The sequence below is a fragment of the Rhodotorula toruloides genome (assembly GCF_000320785.1).
Source record: "Rhodotorula toruloides NP11 unplaced genomic scaffold Scaffold4, whole genome shotgun sequence".
In the NCBI taxonomy this organism is placed as follows: Eukaryota; Fungi; Basidiomycota; class Microbotryomycetes; order Sporidiobolales; family Sporidiobolaceae; genus Rhodotorula; species Rhodotorula toruloides.
The window spans coordinates 284568-303066 of NW_015622964.1; the positions used below are offsets into that span (position 1 = coordinate 284568).

The 18499-nt window shown below is 61.9% G+C and overlaps 7 protein-coding genes across 7 annotated transcripts; 4 read left to right on the forward strand and 3 right to left on the reverse strand.

Annotated features, from left to right (window-relative positions):
• Window positions 1–106: 106 nt before the first annotated feature.
• RHTO_06119 (ergosterol biosynthetic protein 28) lies at window positions 107–990 on the reverse strand (the record flags this gene model as incomplete). Its single annotated transcript, XM_016419780.1, has 6 exons — window positions 107–225; window positions 289–404; window positions 464–554; window positions 719–801; window positions 858–909; window positions 972–990. The coding sequence occupies 6 exons, from the start codon at window positions 988–990 to the stop codon at window positions 107–109; spliced, it is 480 nt and encodes a 159-aa protein (XP_016275233.1).
• A 125-nt stretch (window positions 991–1115) lies between these two features.
• Window positions 1116–2800, forward strand: RHTO_06118 (PTK9 protein tyrosine kinase 9; the record flags this gene model as incomplete). The annotated part of the gene is made up of 7 exons (XM_016419779.1): window positions 1116–1190; window positions 1298–1470; window positions 1536–1692; window positions 1776–2087; window positions 2177–2288; window positions 2376–2497; window positions 2603–2800. The coding sequence occupies 7 exons, from the start codon at window positions 1116–1118 to the stop codon at window positions 2798–2800; spliced, it is 1149 nt and encodes a 382-aa protein (XP_016275234.1).
• A 1416-nt stretch (window positions 2801–4216) lies between these two features.
• Window positions 4217–6238, reverse strand: RHTO_06120 (uncharacterized protein; the record flags this gene model as incomplete). The annotated part of the gene is made up of 12 exons (XM_016419781.1): window positions 4217–4618; window positions 4680–4839; window positions 4906–5038; window positions 5118–5132; window positions 5194–5213; window positions 5279–5284; window positions 5345–5394; window positions 5449–5689; window positions 5762–5851; window positions 5913–6017; window positions 6079–6086; window positions 6152–6238. 12 exons carry the CDS (start codon window positions 6236–6238, stop codon window positions 4217–4219), a joined length of 1317 nt encoding a protein of 438 aa, XP_016275235.1.
• Window positions 6239–7083: 845 nt separating this feature from the next.
• RHTO_06121 (Thaumatin-like protein 1) lies at window positions 7084–9008 on the reverse strand (the record flags this gene model as incomplete). Its single annotated transcript, XM_016419782.1, has 8 exons — window positions 7084–7145; window positions 7201–7902; window positions 7966–8059; window positions 8120–8204; window positions 8261–8357; window positions 8511–8657; window positions 8713–8817; window positions 8870–9008. The coding sequence occupies 8 exons, from the start codon at window positions 9006–9008 to the stop codon at window positions 7084–7086; spliced, it is 1431 nt and encodes a 476-aa protein (XP_016275236.1).
• A 441-nt stretch (window positions 9009–9449) lies between these two features.
• RHTO_06122 (phosphatidic acid phosphatase type 2/haloperoxidase family protein) lies at window positions 9450–11083 on the forward strand (the record flags this gene model as incomplete). The annotated part of the gene is made up of 9 exons (XM_016419783.1): window positions 9450–9546; window positions 9653–9659; window positions 9740–9803; window positions 9864–9991; window positions 10055–10264; window positions 10326–10435; window positions 10506–10513; window positions 10583–10727; window positions 10785–11083. 9 exons carry the CDS (start codon window positions 9450–9452, stop codon window positions 11081–11083), a joined length of 1068 nt encoding a protein of 355 aa, XP_016275237.1.
• A 284-nt stretch (window positions 11084–11367) lies between these two features.
• RHTO_06123 (endothelin-converting enzyme, metalloendopeptidase) lies at window positions 11368–14563 on the forward strand (the record flags this gene model as incomplete). Its single annotated transcript, XM_016419784.1, has 9 exons — window positions 11368–12343; window positions 12403–13214; window positions 13276–13483; window positions 13544–13590; window positions 13646–13665; window positions 13732–13852; window positions 13968–14319; window positions 14399–14493; window positions 14555–14563. The coding sequence occupies 9 exons, from the start codon at window positions 11368–11370 to the stop codon at window positions 14561–14563; spliced, it is 2640 nt and encodes an 879-aa protein (XP_016275238.1).
• A 228-nt stretch (window positions 14564–14791) lies between these two features.
• On the forward strand, window positions 14792–18227 carry RHTO_06124 (CCR4-NOT transcription complex subunit 4; the record flags this gene model as incomplete). Its single annotated transcript, XM_016419785.1, has 5 exons — window positions 14792–15058; window positions 15476–15556; window positions 15635–15747; window positions 15804–15951; window positions 16011–18227. The coding sequence occupies 5 exons, from the start codon at window positions 14792–14794 to the stop codon at window positions 18225–18227; spliced, it is 2826 nt and encodes a 941-aa protein (XP_016275239.1).
• Between the last annotated feature and the right edge of the window lie 272 nt (window positions 18228–18499).

Consider the following 18499-nt stretch of genomic DNA (forward strand, 5'->3'; position numbering starts at 1 on the left):
CTCGCTTCCTCTCTCGCTCGCGTCGAGACCGATAGCTGCTCTGCGTAAGAGCGAACGAGAATCGCTTGAATCCTTGTTGCAGGCTCTGCTGACGGCATGGAACCCGTTACAGCCGAACGTAGAAGTCGTACTCTGCGGAAGACGAAGAAGGAATATCGTGAGCGAGTGAAGCGTAAGGAGCGCGGAAAGGGAACGCACGGGTGATCATCCAGTAAAGCGAGCTCGCTGTGGGCGCGACCTACGTCAGCAGGCCGAAGTCCTGGTGCAGGAGGGAACAGGACGACGCACACGCCACAACGAAGGGGAAGAAGACGCCCTTCAAGCCGACGGTGCGGAAGACGAGCGCCTCCGAGGCAAAGTGGCCGAGAGCGAGGATATAGGAGATGATGGTGAGGTCGTAAATGCTGTTGTCGGCGAAAAGTCAAGCCTACAGAGCCTGGGAACGCGGAGCAAGAGGACGCACGGCTTCGAATGGATGTGGTAGGCGGCATAAAGGCGAACGAAGGCGGACATGAGAGTCCAGACGCCGAACAGGCGGGCCTGGAGGGGGTTGACTGCGGGACGGGGGCAGAAGCGGTCAGCATGGATGATCTTTGAGGGAGAGTGATGCAGGTCCGGCATGGTGTCCAGCTCTAGGACTAGCGGGGGGAGAATCCGCTCGCGACTGTCTCCCGCTGACGCAGGATCCAGCACAGAGCACCACAAGCGATGGACGCACCCCATGCCGGTCTCCGAGCGTAGACTTGCGCGGTGAGGCGAGTTGTGAGGTAGTTCTGGACGCCGTTGAAGATGGCGAGGCCGCTGTTTCCGTTACGGTGAGCTCAGACGACCTCAGAGATTTCTTGGAAAGGACTCACGATACGAATAGCATCCAGTTCGGGAGGTTTCCGCCGGATGTTGGAGGAAGATCTGTTGCGAGCGATGAGGATGAGCGGACGGTGAAGCAAGCAGTGGGGAGCGCTGGACCGTACATTGGGCGAGTTTGTCCATCCTAAGTAGCTGTTTGAGCTTGTTACTTGGCCGTACGAGCGTTTCGAGCGAGCTGGACAGCGCCTACCTGTGTCGGCCCGTCCTCTTGCTCCTCGACCGCACGCTCCAGCTGCGAACTCGCTCGAATGGCTGCTCAGTCTGGCATCGCACCGACTCAAGAGCTCACGGACTTGTGGACGACCGCTCTCGCTGACCCGCAGGTGCGCCTGGTGAAGGTGCGCCCGGCTCCTCTCCCTCGTCATCTCTGAGTGCGACATGGCTGGGGTCGTTCGGGCGATGGAGAAGCTGATATGTCAGCATCTCGCAGATTGTCATCAAGGACGAGCAGCTTGTCCCGTCCGGCACCTTCACCTCGACCTCCCCCACCTCGAGTTTGGGCGAGGAGGACGCGGCGAGTGATGCTGCTTTCGCGGAGGACTTTGCACTGTTCGACCAGGACGGTGTAGTGGAGGAGAACGTTCCGGCGTACTACGCTTACCGGTGCGCGGCAACCTCTTCTTCCTCCTAGCTTGCCGAAGTTGACGAAGCTTCCGTCTGGTCGGCAGCATCACCGCGCCACCCGCCTCGACCTTCGCCTTCTTCTCCTACGTTCCTGATCATGCGCCCGTCCGGCAAAAGATGCTCTACGCCTCGACGCAGAACACGCTCGTGAAATCTTTGGGCGACTCGCGGCTACCTCTTTCGATCTTTGCGACAAGCAAGGTGCGTTCAAGCCCTCGGCATTCAGATGCTCACGAAATCGCGCTGACTTCGCCGCCTTCTGCTCTGCGGCCCTGCCGGCACAGTCTGACCTTACGCACGCCTCCTACCTCTCGCACATCGAACACAGCACCGCTTCCGCTCCTCTCACCGCACGCGAAGCTGAGATGGCGTCGATCCGAGCGGCAGAAGCATCTGAAGCGGCCTCTTCGGGCGGGAACGACACCCGACAAGGCAGGAGCATGATCTTCGGAAATCACGATCTGGAAACTGGGGAGCAAGGAGCGGATGGAGAGGGGCAGAACGAGGCGAGAGGTGTGCTTCCGTGGGCGGACGAGGCGAAGGAGAAGGTAAGGGAGTTGGGAGAGTCGGGCGAGCCGGGGCAGTCTGTCGCTCTGGTGCGTTCTCGAGTCTTACTTGGCGATCACTTTAATCTGTCTCCCACCGGTCTGACTGACAGCTTCCGTGGTACATCTTCCTCGCGCAGGAAATCGACATCTCGACGGAAACGGTCGTTCTTTCCACTCCGCAACCCTCGTCGCTCTCGCTTCCCACCTCCTCCCCCTGCTACCTCTTCTACAAGCACGCCGCAGGTCTCGGTACGCACCCTCGCCGTCTCTGCAGGTCCGGCGTGCACGAGTTGCTTGCTGACTTAGGCTCCTCTTCCTCGATAACCTTGTCTACAGTCCTCATTTACTCGTGCCCGCCTTCATCGCCAATCAAGTCCCGCCTCATCTACTCTTCCGCCGTGCTCGTGCTCTACAAGGTCGCCTTACCGCAGTTCACAGGTCAGAAGATTAGCAAGAAGGTGAGCCGCGCCTTTCGCGTTCTGACGCCACTTGGATCGGCGGGTACCCTTCTGCGCGCTCGTAGTCTCGAGCAGCTTCGTTAATACTATGCACCCTTTGCGCAGCTCGAGACTGACTCGCCAGACGAAGTGGACGCCGCATGGATCGACTCCGAACTCGGCCCTTCTGTCGCGACTGTGTCCTCGACTCCATCAGGCACGGAGACACCAGCAACGGGCAGCGGGACTTCGACACCGCTGCAAGGGCAGAAGGATGAGGGTATGAAGTTTGCGAGGCCGGCGAGACCGGGGCGGAAGCGGTAGTCGCTCGGTGTTGACATGGACATTCTGATCTCTCGAACCGCGCCTCGCAGCGACAGCCACGGAGTGTGTCAAGCTACGCTTGGGATATCGCACATCTCGCTTTCGGTTGCAGTCTCGCTCGCGCTCTCGCCCACTAGCGACCATGCGAGCCAAAGAGCCGGGAAGGTGCGAGGCGAGGGGAATGGCATTGCTCGAGCGCTCTGACGTCTACGATGCATGCGTGTTGGCCCACCCTGACCGCCCCTCTCGCGCCGACGTCCTCCTCCCTCCGCCCGAAAGCTTCGGAAAGGAAAGGACGCCGTCTGCTTCGAGACGCGGTGTCTGGTGCGCCAGTGCCCCCCGAAGGAGGCTGGTTCCGTCTCGGTCTCGGAAAATGAGGAACGGAACGTGGGAGCTAAGCGGGACCGAGGTCCCGCCGCCGTTCGAACCAGAGTGTTAAAGACCGGTGTGAAGGGGAGGTGAGTCGGAACGATTTGGCTGTAACTTGGGGCGCGAGACGAAGAAAAAGGTCTGTGTCGTAAGCTAGCGTGGGCATGGGCGGCCGGCTCCTGAGGCCCGTCTCGACGAAGCCTCCCTGAGCCCATCCGGGGAAAAAAATGCGGGTCGAGCGACCGCGCCAACCTCGCCGCTGCGGGTTGCGCGTAGCGGGAGCAGTGTAAGTGGCGCACTGTGCTGCTTCGAAGCAGTTCTCTTGGCGCCCAGCGATGTGTGCGAGGGTGAAAAGGAGGAGGGGGGATGGGGTGTCGAAGGCGGTGGGCGGATGGGAATGCCACGGGCGAGCACCGGTCGTGGATTGCTGGCAGACAGAAGCGTTCAAGCATCGTCTGGCAGCCTGACAAGACAGTTCGAGTTGGATCGAGTGAGGTGTAGGAGGTCAAGAGGCGAGCGAGCCTCGGCGGCTCTTGCCCTCGACCAACGCCGTCGCACGCGCTGCCTGGCGGTCTGACGGTGCTGACTGGCTGTTTGCGTCTTCCACAATTACACAGGACCACGACACAATCGATCAGGGCGGCTGCAACCAAATTTCCGTTTCTCGTCACCTCGAGACGTCGGTCCAGCATTGCGGCGCTCCGAGGGCGTTGCAGCTGCTCAGCGCGCCCGTGGACGAGGCCACAACCCATGCTGACGCTGCCAATCCGCGCTACTGTGCTCTCGTGTCAAATCCCATGCGCTCTCCTTCCTGTCTCTCCTTCAGTTCGCTTTCCTTTGCATTCGACGGCAAAGACTGCAGGATGCGGACGTGCAAGAACCCACAGGCAGCAGCAGAACCGCCTTCTGTCGTGGTACGGGGCGTGACGACTTCGTTACAGCAGCGAATCCAGCCAAAGTCGGTTCTATCCCCTCGGCAATAAAGGCCTCGCAGTCCGACCTGAGGCACCTCCCTGCCTACGACCTGACACGTGGCGTATGCAACGGTCAGGCGGAGGCGCTGTCATAGAATGGGCGAGGAACACACCCAACGAGCCCTTTTCCTCGTCTTCCGTCTCCGTCTCTGGACCGCTCGTCCCGCTCTCCGTGTTGCTGCTTCGTCCACGCGAGCGCATCGACGACTTCGGAAGCGAAGCCATAGCTGCCGGTTGGGATGTTGACCTTCGGCGACAAGCGAGAAAGACGGCGAGAAGGAGGATGAGGACAATTCCGGCGGCAAGGGCGAGGAAGAAAGGTCGAGGAAGGCCGAGGAAGGCCGAGGATCGAGGTAGAAGGCGCGGTCGAGGCAGAAGAGGAAGACGATGGGTCTGGGCTGGGCGAGGGTGAGCTGGAGACCGCCATTGCCGAAGCTGCGGAAGAAGGGGAGATGGAGGGGGACGACGCGGCGACCTGCGGCGCATCAGCCCTATCAGCATCTCGACACCCTGACCGCAGAGCAAGCGAGTCGTACGGGGCGGTCACCAGAAGCGACGGCTCCACCGCTTTGGCCCGGTGCCTTGTCCGAAAAGATGTCCTCCTGGGCGCCGTCTTCGCCGAAGCTCCAAGACTGATGGTAGCCTGGTCGCGCATCGTTGCCTTGCCAGACGACGTTGGTCGGCGTATTGTATGCGCTACGGGTGGAAGCAGTCACTCAGTTAGCTGCAGCGGAAGGAGGAAAGAGGAGACGGTCTACGGACTAGAGCGGTCGTTTTGCTCCTTTCGCAGGCTGGCATGTCGTGTTTCCCGTCGGGCAGAAGGCCGGGTCGACAGGCGGTAGCAATGCGCGAGCTTTGCTTGACTTGACGTCCGTGAAGCGACAGTCAAAAGCGGCTGGAAGGTGCGCAACGAGCGACAGTCAGTGGCGGCGAACGCCCTATGGAGCAATCGAAAAGATCGGGTCTAGACGCACTCATGTAGAAGTTGGCTGCGAGGAGAAGGACGTCGTAAGAAATCGAAGCAGCCGAGTCCCGACAAGGAAAACGCACCTGTGCCGTTGTTTGCTAGCCTGCGGCGCAACGGATCGCCAGATCAGCGAGGACGCTCTTGTCGAGAGGTAGAACCGTGGCGCACCAGAACCTGCGGGTCTGAAAGATTAGCGACGAGCGAACGAGCAACCGAGCTAGCGGGCGGACTGACCAGCCGCAGATGCACTTGCTCCCTGAGCAAGCAGGCATGCGATCAGGAATCTGTGACGATGTTGTGAGCACATTTAGAGCGGCGAGAGGGTAGGGAAGATGCACCTTGAACGTTGTGAGCCGCTGCCGGACGCAGCGATGCGTGACGGAGAAGATGACAATGTCGTCCCAACCGACTTTCTCGTCGTCGTCCTTGTCTGCCACGCCGAGAGCGCATCTAGAAACGAGGTTCTCCACGATCGGTCCTGCCGGATCGCCTGCGTGATGCGGGCCGTAGCCGTTCGGACAGGCTGAGAGCGGGTCGTTAGGGTCTGATGTTTGCGTGCCGTAGGAGGAGTGGACGAGGCTGCAGCCAGCGACGAGTTTCGAGCAGTCAGTGGCTTCAGCTGTCGAGAGAGAAGAAGGCAAAGCAACCCACTGGCAGGTAATCTCGATAGTCACGCTCCCTCCCGCAGGCAGATCCATCACAGAACCGTTCTGCGGCTTGAGCGCTCGGTACGAGGGCCCTCTGCGAGCTTCGAGGGTCAGCACGGCTGTCAGCAGGTCAAGATGAGCTTCGAGATCCTCACCTGAACCACCAGTCCGACTGCTTCGCCACCCCAGGACCGATCGGGTCGACGGGATTCCCGCCGTCATACGAGAAGCCGGGCCCGACGCCATACATCGAGGGATGCCTGTACAGACAGGGTCAGCTTGATTTGGCGAGCCAGGCGCGCGATTGTCCTGACGGCTGACCAGATGGACTGCGCATATGCGACTGTGTCAGCAGGTGTCAAGACCTGAGAGCGACCAACGAAGAGCCACGCACCATGTGAGCGTAGACAGCAGGAAAGAAAGCGAGAGCGACTAGGACTCCGCTCGAACCGGTCGTGTGCATCCAGTCCGTGATCCTCATGCTCTGCCCCAGCGTGTCGCACGCCTACACACAGATGGAGGCTAGGCGGGATGGGATGCGCACAGCGAGAGTCGAGGAGGTCCGTGAACGCGAGGAGGTTCGTGAGCGCGAGTGAACAAGCGAGGCAGAACCTGTTGCCGTGCCTTAGGCACAAATGGAATTAGCAGCCGAGAGACGCTAGCTGCGGAGACACCGTGTAGCCGTAGCGGTCGTGTCGGAGCGAGGAAGGGAGGGGAGGAGGAGAGCGAAGTGCAGGTCCGCGGATTGTCCGATAGCGCGTGCGCTGCGAGGCTCGGAAGCTGAAGCGCATCCTGCTGCTGATCGAGCAAGAGGAGTCCCTTGCGCAAGAGAGGAGGAGCGAGCGAGCGGGTCAAGGGTTGTCCTTTGTCCGCTGCCCCTCCTCCGCCGCACCTTTTCCGCTCTTCGTGCGCCACTGACTAGCTAGAGGCTCTTTCAGTCGCCCTTGATGCTTGATTTCGCGGCCAACTCAGTCCGCCCGCTCCACCCATTTCCTAGACCTTCATCAGTTCGACCGAGAGAAGGAGGGGTTAAACAACGGTATATTGGGGCGCCGGGAGGTCTGCAGCAAGTCGCGTTGTGCTCAAGGGTACTCTTGCTGAGATGAGCGAGCAACCAGCTCCTTACGACGACGCTGGCGGCGCTATCCTCCTCTCCTCCTTTCCTTTCTTGCTCGAACAAGGGACAGCAAGGATCTGATGACGCTCTAATACAGTCGCACTGTCACTGCGTTGAGTCTACCCGCCGGTCGGGAGACCTGCACGTAAAACCTAACGCGACCCGCCTTTCTTCCGGTTCGTCCCGCTCTTGTCCCGCTGCCACCGCTTCTACCGAGCCAGCAAAGGCTGCCGGCCGCTTGCTCGTGCTGCACTTCCAGCCGGCAATCGCGCTGGACGATTGCGTCAGTTACAAGCTGCGTGGGAGGAAAAGCAACGCGGACTCACCTCTCACTCCTCCACCACGCTCATCCTCCGACTCCGACTCGTCCGTGGTCTTCTCCATCTCACTCTCCTCAGACCCTGACTGATACTGACGCTGCGGCGTCTTCGCCAACGACGCCGCTTGAGCCTGCGACGAGCGCGACCGGCGAAAGACGAGCACGATCGCGAGGAGGAGGAAAAGGACTGCGGCGGCTGTGAGGGCGATGAAGAGCGGTTGCGAGAGGCCAAGGATGGTCTTGTCGCTGCTGCTGGTCGTCGCTGGGGAGGCAGTGTCGGTGGGTGCGGAAGTTGGAGAGGCGACGTCGGGAGAGGCTGCGGAAGTAAGGCCGTCGCTTGAGCCGCTCGTAGCGCCGGCAGAGGGCTCAGGGTCAGACGTTGCCGCTGTTGCCACCGCAGAAGCTGTACCGGACGCCGCAGAGGGGTCCGCCGACCTCGCGGACGAGCCAGTCGAAGCAGCTTTCGTGCGTGCGGAACTGCCAGTCGACGACGCAGGCGCCTGCGTCGCATCCGCCAGAAGCAGCGTCTTTGGCGAAGACGCCGGTACAGCGTTCCCCGTGGGAGTCGACCCTCCAGCCGTCTGCTGATCCGGCCCAAGATCGCTCGCATGGTTGGAAGAGTCCGGGCAGAAGGTGATCTTGTAGCCGGGCGAGTCGGCGGCCGGGCAGGGGAAGTCGACTTTGGGGAAGGCAGCGTTGTTGTCGTAGGCTGTGCGGTGGGAATTTAGCGAAGAACAAGGGGATCATCTGCGAAGGAAGAGGGAGGACGCACGATACCAATAAGCATGCTCGCAGAGCGGCTTCAAGACCTTGTAGAAGTCGACCTTGGTAGCGTCGCACGCCTGGACGGAATTGTAGATGCCAGACTGCATGCGATTTTGAAGTTAGCTCGTCGAGACGAAAGCGTCGGAAGCGAGGCAGCCCACGCAGCAGTTGTAGCTAGGATCCTGGGCGTTGATGCCCGCCATACAAGCTGAAAGACAGCCGATAACGTTACCATTCGAGTCTTTCCTGCGAGCGTACGATCTCAGCGTAATTCCGTAGGCTTGAAAGCGGATATGACGCACTGCTTCATGCGGTCGTCTGGACAGGCTGCGTTGGCGTCTTTCGTGCATGCGAGGCTCGGACAGCCGTCTGGCTCGACGGCGATTGGGGCGGTCCAGCCTGTCGAGGAGCGATCGCTGTCAGCGGAAAGTCGTACAGCAGGAGGAGAATGAGGCGTGCCTGGCACGCTCGAGGTATCCCAGACTGTCAAGCGGAGACCGATCTTGTCAGTCGCTTAAGCTGCGCCGCATCGAGCGGAGGAAAGGGACTGACAGTCCTTTCCGGCCCAGCTATCGAGGTTGATCTCGACGACGTTGACCCAGCCGATACTCCCGAGTCCGCACTCGAGCTTCCCAGCGCAATCGCCCGTCACACATTTGCCCATCCCGCTCGCGTCGAACGTGCATCCTCGACGAGGCCCTTATGCGAGGAAGGATTAGCGATGGCGGGGAGCGGGAGCAAGGGAAAGACGCACAGACTCGGACATTGGCCGGTGAGGGTACTGTGACAGTCTTGCTCGTCCCAGGCTTCGCTTCCCATCCTCCCGGACCTGTATAGATTGGCTTCAGGTAGTTCGAGACTAGGAGTAAAGTGAGCGCAGGTCTGGCTAACAAGGAGTGGTGAGGACTCACTTGCTGGCCAGATTGTGTAGGGACACTTGTTGGTGATGGTGAACTGCCGGTCACCAGCGAAGACTGTCGGAGCGAGCGAGAGGAGCGCAAGCAAGGTGAGCGAGCCATGCGGACGGCCTTGTCGAGTGGGTTGGAGCATGGCAGTACAGAGGCGGCTTCAAACTCGACTTGTAAGCCTAGAGAAATCACGAAAACCCGGCGGGGGAAGGTGAGGAGCGAAGAGGAGGAGGCTATCCGCGGACACTCCGTGACTCCCTCGAGAACCGTGCGCATCTCGTGTCCCTCCCGCTCCATCTGTGACGCCCAAGGACGCTGGAGACAGCTGCAACGAAGCGCCATAGGCGATGTATGGCGTTGTAGGCTGGTTGCCTGATGAGGCTGACGAGGGTGCGAAGAGGGACGACGGCGGCACCAAATGACCCGGCGCAAAGCCAGGCGAGGTTGTAGACTCCTCCGTAGCACGACCGTATGCTCAGCCAGTCCTGCGAGGGCGTTGTTGGCGGTGTCTGCGGATTTTGCAATGGGTGCGAGAGGCGGAGATGGCGAGGTTGTCCCTCGACCACTCACGGTTGACGGCGCGATGGACTTTGTGCACCGCTTGATCCACGGCCCAGAGCACAGGAAGCAGCCTGTCGACAAGTCACGCAGGCTCAAACTGCTCGCGAGCTACCTCCCAGGTCCGTCCACTCTCACCCGGGTCTGCACAGCCCCTCGCACCCTCACTCGAGCGATGGACACAGCGGGAGAGGACGCAGAGCTGACCTGCACACACTCTACACACAGACTGGATGTGCGTCGACCCCGCCGAGAGACCGTCACCACCCACCACCTCCTCACACTGACCCCTCCATCCCCGCTCATCTCACGCAGCCTCACGATCATCCTCGTCGCCATCATCGGATACTTCACCGACTATGCAGGCTACAAGCGCGAGGTGCGGCGCAAACGGACTCGTATCCGAACCATCAGCTGACCTTGTCTCCTCCTGGATCAGTTCTCCCTCACCGACACCTCGATCCAGCACACGTTCGCCACCAAGGAGCGCATCTCGTTCGGCGAATGCGTCGTCTATGCCGGCGTGATTCCCGCCGTCATCATCATCCTTGTCGCCTTGATCTGGCGGTGCGTTCCGTTCCTCCTACCGTTTCTTTCTTCCCAGTCCCGCTGATCCGCTTGGCTCGACAGACGCTCGTTCTGGGACATGCACAACGGCTTGCTCGGTCTCTTGCTGAGCGTCTCGCTCACCACCGTCTTCACCCAAGTCGTCAAAGTCACCGTCGGACGTCCGCGACCCGACTTGATCGACCGCTGCCAGCCCGTCGGCGGCGCTAGCAATCACCCAGTCTACGGCTTGGCGACCGTTGCGCTGTGCACGGTCCAGACGGGTCACATCATGTGCGTTCGGCGCTGGCGTCTCTCTCGCAACAAGCTGATCTGACGAGCGGGCCGCTCGCAGCGACGACGGCTTCAAATCCTTCCCGTCGGGTCACTCGTCGTTCGCTTGGGCCGGACTAGGCTACTTTGCCTTGTACTTGGCCGGCAAGATGCACCTTTTCGACCAGCGAGGTTCGTTCGATTCCGCTCGTTGTGGCGCGGCACAGCTTAGTTGACGTTCGCTTCGTTGCGTCGTGCACAGGTCACACTGTTCGTCTACTCTCCCGTGATTTCTCGCTCGCGTCCCAGTGCTTACGCTGAAGACCACACCGCTCGCAGATCAAGTCCTGGATCGCCATCACCCCACCCATCGGTGCGACGCTCATCGCCGTTAGCCGCACGATGGACTACCGCCACCACGCTACGGATGTCATCGCAGGCGGAATCCTCGGCGCCTTGATTGCCATCATGACCTACCATCTCTGTGCGTTCCGTTTCGCGAATCTGCTCGACCTGATCATTAAATCCCCGCCTTCCGCAGACTACCCCTCCCTCTTCTCGCCTCAGTGCCACCTCCCCTTCTCCCCTCGCATCCCCGCCATCGCCACCTCCGAACGCCTCGACTCGGACGCCGAAGAGCCCGGCACCGCTCCGCGTCCTCGCCAAGGCCACAACAACCCGAACGCACCGATCCTCCCTCTTCATGGGCGCGAGTCGTTTGGGTCTGATGGGTCGCCGATGGGAGGGAATGGGATCCCGCTCGAGGCGAACCCGCATGAGGTGGGTGGGAGGAGGGGAGAGGCGGCTGGGACGGTCAAGCCGTACAGCGGGTACTACTGAGCGGTGGGTAGGCGTGGTGGAGCACGAGAAGAGGCAGATGGACGCTTATAATGACCTTGTCTCCGTACGACGAAGTTATCGACATGCATTTTTCACGACGTTCCCTCTCGGTCCTGGATCTCGCGCCAGTCCTTCGAGTTGTAGGCGTGCATTAACACTCGCAGAGAGTCTTACGAGCCCTGCAAAGCGAGATCTCGAGGACCGCATCTCGCTGACGACCTTCCCCACTTTGCATCGACAGCTTGTCCTCCTCACACTCGCTCGCTCACGGGCTCGCCGCCACGATGAGCACCCGCGACGAAGAGCAGGAACCCCTGCTCGGCTCTGACGCCCGCCCAGCCGATTCCGACATCGCGCAGGACCCCTCCTTCGGCGCCCGTCTCCGCACCGCTCTCGAGCATCCTCTACGCCTCACAGGCCTCGAGAAGGCGCTTGCAATCCTCAGCGTCGTCCTCTTGCTCCTTACGGCGACCGGCTTCGGATTGTTTGCGGGCACGGCGGTTCGGTTCAAGCGCTGGAAGAGGGACCACCGTCATGCCGGACCTCCTGGGAGGGATTGGCCTCGCCCGACGAGCACGGTTACAGCCACCGCTACGACGACTGTTGGCGCACCGACCGGTACTCCCGCTCCGCCCGTCCCGCCCGCTCCGCCGAAGAACCCGGGCAAAGACGTCCCTCTCTGCCTCACCGCTTCGTGCGTCCAGTCAGCTGCCAACCTCCTCTCCGGCCTCGACACCTCCGTCGACCCATGCGACAACTTCTTCGAGTTTGCCAACGGCGGGTGGATCGCGAGTCACTCGATCCCGCCTGGAAAAGCGGCGATTGGGACGTTCCAGATCATCGACGAGAACAACAAGCGCATCATTCGCGACATCATCGAGCGCGACCCGAATGACGACAAGGGCTTTGATCAGGAGGCGGACAAGCGCAACTTGGCGAGCTTGAGGCGCTTCTGGACGAGTTGTATGGACGAGGCGGCCATCGAGAAGAAGGGATCCACCCCGCTGCTCGAGGTGCTCGACACCGCTATCTCGTTCTGGCGCGGCGAGAAGCCCCTCACGGCGTCGCATGAGTCGCTCGTTGTCGAGCGCGACGGCCGCGAGGACGACCTCGACTTCCTCCTCGAGATCAACGGTCGTTCGGACGAGGTGTCGACCGAGTCGCACAAGAATCGCAAGGGCGCCAAGAAGGGCCGCAAGTGGGACCCGAAGACGAAGAAGAGCCGCTTGACGAACGCGTTGGCGTTCCTGCACTCTCGCGGTGAGTCCGCTGATCATGATCCGTTTTGACGCGAAGCCTCCGCTGACCTCATCCTGCAGCCATTCCCGCCCTCTTCGAGACCTCCAGCGACGGCGACGTTGGCCGCGACCCGAAGGAGGTCGTCCTCTGGCTCACCCAGTCCGGTCTCGGTCTCCCCTCGAAGGACTACTATAAGGACAAGGAGACGCTCAAGAAGTACGAAGAGACTGTCGCCGAGGTGCTCAAGGAGGTCTACACCGCGAGGGATGAGCCGGACATGCACAACCTCGCGAAAGACGTCGTCGCACTCGAGAAGGAGATCGCCAAGATTTCGCTCGACGTCGACCAGCTTGACGAGCCGATCCCGACTTACAACCCCTTCAACGCCTCGGCTCTCCAGTCGCTCTTCCCCGCCATTTCGTTCCGCGACTACTTTGCCGCCTCCTTCCCGCGCCCGAAGTACCCCGACCCCGTCATCGTCACCAGCCCAGCCTTCTTCGGCAACTTGAGTGACATCATCGACAAGGCTGCGCCGGATCAGGTCGAGGCCTACTTCGTCTTCCTCACGTCGCAGGCTCTCGCCCCGCTTCTCGGCTCGAAGCAGCCCATCCGCAAGTCGATCGACCTCCTCCGCAACTCGCTGACCGGCATCTCTCCCGACTCGCACCCTCCTCGCGCCGACACCTGCCTCGCCCTGCTCAACGAGAACTACGGCTTCCTCGTCGGTCGCTACTTCGTCCAGAAGGCCTTCCCTGGCCGCTCGAAGGAGTATGCGGAGGAGGTCATCAAGGCTATCATCCAGGCTTTCCGCGACAGGTTGCCTGGACGGACTTGGCTGGACAAGGAGACGAGCAAGAAGGCAGAGGAGAAGGTCGATGCGATCCAGTACAAGGTGCGTCGCGCGCCCTCACCCGCTTCCTCGCTCCCGCTGACCTTCCCGCCCCTGTCGACAGATCGGCTACCCGCGCTCGCCCGACACCGAAGACCCGCTCTCCCTTGCACACTACTACGGCCCCAACATGCCCATCTCGTCCTCCGACTTCTTCGGCAACGTCCTCCGCTCTTACGTCGCGGACGAACAGCGCAAGTGGGTCAAGGTTGGGAGGGCGAAGAACCGCGAGGAGTGGGAGATGGTGCCTGCCGAGGTTAACGCGTATTTCTGTGAGCCATGCGTCGTGAGGAAGACTAGGAGGATTGGCTGACGAACTTTGAGTCGTGCAGCACCGCCCGACAACCAGATCGTTTTCCCCGCCGGCATCCTGCAGAAGGTGCGTGTGAGCTCTCGCCCGACAGCAGCAACCTCACTGACTTTGCGCCCTGCAGCCCTTCTTCGACGTCAGCTGGTCCGTCCCTCCCCTCCCACTCGCTCCTCGCGTCTCTCTCAAGACTGACGCTCCGCTCGCCTCCAGGCCCGAATACCTCGTCTTTGGCTCGTTCGGCGCCATCGCAGGCCACGAGTTGACGCACAGTCTGGACCAGGCGGGCAGGCAGTACGATAAGGACGGGAGGTTGGTCGATTGGTGGTCGAACGTGAGTTCGGCGTCTCGCTTCGTGCTCTCAATTTGCCCCTTCGGGGGGTGAAGGCTTCAACGGGTAAGACAGCTTACACTGACCCGCTTCCGCTCGTCACACGTCACGCTCGCAGTCGACCAACTCCCGCTTCGTCGAGAGGCAGAAGTGCTTCCAGCGGCAGTACGCCAACTACACGATCGTCGGTCCAGACGGCAAGCACTACCCGATCAACTCCAAGTTCACGGGCGGCGAAGACGGCGCCGATTCAGGCGGTATCGCGCAGTCGTTCTCGGCGTGGCAGTCTCGCCTCGCCTCGGACCCGCACGGCGACAAGTACTCGAATTGGATGTTGCCTGGATTTGAAGGGTGGTCGAGGGAGCAGTTGTTCTTCGTCGCGTTTGCGCAGGGATGGGCGAGGAAGAGTACGCCGGCGGAGGACGTGAGGCGGATCCGCATCGACCCGCACTCGCCGACCAAGTACCGCGGTGCGTTCCGGTCATTCTGCGCTGTCTCTCTCTGTCTCTCGAAGACGTGAGCTGACTGAACGTCTGCCCGCGTACGCAGTCATCGGCCCGCTGTCGAACAACGCGGCGTTCGCGAAAGCCTTCGGCTGCCCCGTTGGCTCGCCCATGAATCGCGGCGACAACAAGCGCTGCGAGGTGCGTCTGCGGCTGTTCTCATTGCGTAGGACGAGGTGCTGACGGTTGGTCGTCTCTGCAGCTGTGGTAACTCCTCCGCCTCGCCTCCCGCTTCTCACCCGCTTGGATCCGCTTGACCCGTACACGCATGTCTGCATGAGTAGGACTGTTCACACTGTAGCAATGGCCCCTTGTTCGCCAGTTTGTGCGAAAGGAGTTGACGTGGCGGAGTGGTTTTGCCTGTCTTCGTCCTCACGCTCGCACGCACGCACACCGCTCACACGCTGACGATTGAGCCAAAGCTAGCACACGCTGAACGATGCGGCACGCCTGGTCACAGCCAGCGCACGCGCGCGCTCACCCGCCCGCGTCGTCGTCCGCCAGCGCATGGTCAGCCAGTCCCGTCCCATCAGCACACCTCGCGCACGCAGCACCGCCAGCGTCTGCGTACCCGCCACTCGGTGCGACTCACGCAGACATCGCAGCCGCGTCCACCCACTCGAACGGCATCGCGGGTGCAAGCGCGGGCGTCGCCAACGCTAGCACGGCACTCGAGCGCGTCCTCGCCATGCTCGACGGATTCGAGGTGAGTTGCAGGCGCTCAAGGGACCTACTCGGAGTGTATGGGCGGGATCTGGGCGAGCTGGGCGACTCGCTGTGGCAGCCCGAGTCGCGCGAAGAACGGGCAGGGTGGCGCCTTGCGAGCGGATCTCCGCCGGAGTGCGCAGGGAGGAGCAGGGGGACAGGTCAAGGGCTGAAGAGTAGCAAATGAGCTACGTATGCGGCTTCAGGCGGCGATGGGGAGTCCCCTCCATCGACTCGGTCGAGGTCATGCTGCTCAGTCGGATGAATGGGCGGACTTGTCGGATCAGCATGGGAGATGCTGGCAGAGGGTGTAGGAGGCTCTTGGATGGCTCTCGTGCCCTTTCCGGTGCTCGCGACACCGCAGTCGCTCAAGCTGGCGAAGTAGCCGCTGACCTTTCCTCCCGCATCCTTCTCGCAGGACGACATGGACTGCCCGCTCTGCCTTGAAGAGATGGACCTCTCCGACCTCAACTTCAAGCCTTGTCCGTGCGGCTACCAGGTTCGTCCAAATGCCGTGCTCTCACCTCCGCGCCGCGGGACCTCCTCGGCTGACTCGGCTCGTTGTTCGACTGTTTAGATCTGCCGGTTCTGCTATCACCACATCAAGGAGAACCTGAACAACCGTTGTCCGGCTTGTCGTACGCCCTATGACGACGCGACCGTCGAGTTCAAGGCGATCAAGCCCGAAGAGTCCGTTTCCCTTTCCTTCCCTTGCACGACGTGTGCTGACACTCTCGAACGCACAGGATGAAGCGGTTGCAGGCTGCGAAGAAGTTGCGCGACAAGAGGCGCAAGGACGCAGAGTTGGCGATGCAGAATAAGGCGAATGTCAGGGTGCGGCAGAGGACGCAGGTGCAGATAACGGGCATGACGAGCAAGGAGGCCAACGAGGATGTGCGTTCGCTTCGCTTGAATCTTATTGCGGCGAATGCTGACCAAGAGGCACGCGGCAGACACTCGCGCAGCTCAAGGATGCGGATCACTTCGGACGATACGGCAAGGTTCTCAAGCTGTTCATGTCGAAGCGATCGCCGTCAGCGCCTCAGCAAGGCGCGTCGCACCCTCACTTCCAGCCCGTCAACGTCTACGTCAACTACCGCACGCCGTCCGAGGCTTCGCACTGCATCGCCGCGACCGACGGGACCTTTTCGAGCGAGGGCAACAAGCTGCGCGCGATGTGGGGCATGACGAGGTACTGCCCGACGTACCTCAAAGGCGCACGGTGCTCGAACGACAACTGCACGTTCGCGCACGAGCCAGGAGAGGAAGTCGAGGGTCCGGCGCCATCGACCAAGGACGAGATCTTTACGTACGACTCGGAAGTCGTGCCGAAGCCTCGGTCTGCGACGCCGACGATTCAGGCCAAGAAGCAACCCGAGGCGTCTCTGCCGGCGACTGCGAGCTGGGCGTCCAAGAACGCGCCGCAGCAACCGACGACGCCTATCATCCTCAACCCGCACCTCCCTCCCCTCTCGGCCACTCTCCCCAAACCGCCTCCACCTCGCACCATCTCTGTTCCGAAACCGCAGAACCACCCGCTTCCTGCTCGGCCGTCCTCGCGGTCGAAACAGGCGAAAGATGCAGCTGCCGCCACGGCTGCGTCTTCCGCGCCTCCTTCGTCCAGCTCGTCCGATGCCGGCGCCAAGGCAAAGATGAGCGAAGCGGAGGAGTCGGCGGAACAACGACCCGCGGAACCCGTTGCCTCGACTTCCCGTTCGCCCTCGCCGTCCCCTACGCGTTCCGCAGAAGTCGCCTCTCCCCCTCCTCCCGCCTCAAACGACCCCTTCGCCGCCTTCACCCTCAGCAACGGCTTCTCTTCGTCCTTCGACGCCCCGACCGTTCCCTTCCCCGACCTCGAGTTTGGCGACGGCCCGTTCAGCTTCAGCCTCAACCTCGACGTCAAGGGCAAAGGGCGAGCCGTCACGACCTCTTCAGGCGAGGAGTCGACTCCGCTGCGCGACTTTGCCAACCTCGAATCGTTCGGCCGACCCTCCGAGACGAGCGAAGCCAACGGCCCGTTCTCGCCTTCGGCCTTGTCGAGCGCCGCATCGTCCTCGTACATGGGCTCTTTCGACCCGTTCGCCGAGAACACCTTCTCGCTCGGCTCGAACGACCTTCGCTCGGGATCGCCAACGCCGCCCTCGACGGCAGAAGACGAGTTGTCACGCCGGAGTTCGAGGTTCGGGTTCGCGAGGCGCAGTTCGAGCTCGCAGCAGATCAAGCCGATGGAGCTCTTGTCTGCTGCGGCGCGATCGGCGTTTGGCGGCAACTCGAGTCAAGGTGGCAGGGAAGCGTCGCCTAACGGGCTTACCTCGCCTGCTTCGACGTTTGCTCCTCCGCCCGGCTTCGGGCTCCCGCTCCGCAGTACAGCATTTGCGTCTCTTCAGCCCGCCGGCGACAACCGCGACTGGCAGACCGGGACTGGCGCAGCCGCACCCGCTTTCCCCCCTGGCATGTTGCGCAACCTCGCCTCCCCTTCGGCTTCCGCCACTTCCTCGCCCCAACTCTCGCCCCGCACGCGCTCGAACCTCCCGCCTTCTCAGCAACAGCATCCGTACGGCCTCCCGCCGCCTGGACTGGGCGGACCGCTCGGAGGAGCAGCCAACTCTGCGCTCCCGCCCGTCAGCGGCGCAGCGAACTCGGCTCTCCCGCCTCCGCCCGGTCTCATGCAAGGGCAAGGTCGTTCGTCAGCGACCGCCATCCCCGCCGCGTCGTTCCCCCTCCCGCCTCCCGCTCCCCGTTGCGGCTCAGGCCCGTCGTCGACCGTCGCGAAGGAGGATTTGCTCGCGCTTATCGCCGCCGCGCAAGCTTCGGCGCCCAAGCAGCAGCAGCACCAGCAAGGTCACCAGCAAGGACAAGACGCGAACCCTCATCCGTTCTTCTCCGACCCGGCGATCCTCAATGCTCGACTCGCTTCGACGGCCGACTCGGCGCTCCCTCCCCCTCCTGGCCAGCAACAGCAGCAACACGCGTTCTCGCCGTTCGGAGCAGGCGGTCAAGGTTCGCCGTTCCCGCCTGGCATGAGGCTGCCGTTCCACCAGCACGGGATGCCTCAGCCGCAGCAACAGCAGCAGCCGGGTGGCCAGCAGGGCGGTGTCGCGCAGGGTCCGCCGCCTGGATTGGCGGGACTGTACAGGCCTATGCCGGCTGGTCAGGCTGGGAAGGTCTAGCTTGGGCGTCCCTCTCTCTTCTCCCTTTCTCCCTTTCTCCCGTTTCTCTTTCGATCGACCAGTCGCCTCCTCATCACTCGCATCGCTCTCTCCCCTCGCCGCTGTAGCTGTGGCGGCAACTCCAGGCGGAGGTTGAGACACGATCGCAGCGACCCGAGCCCCCTTGCAAAGCAACCTTTCGACTCTTTTCTCAGTGTCCTTATCGAGAGTTGCTGAGCAAGCAGCAGCGGAAGGCGAGGAATAAGGAACAGCTTGCAAGCGAAAGAGAAGAA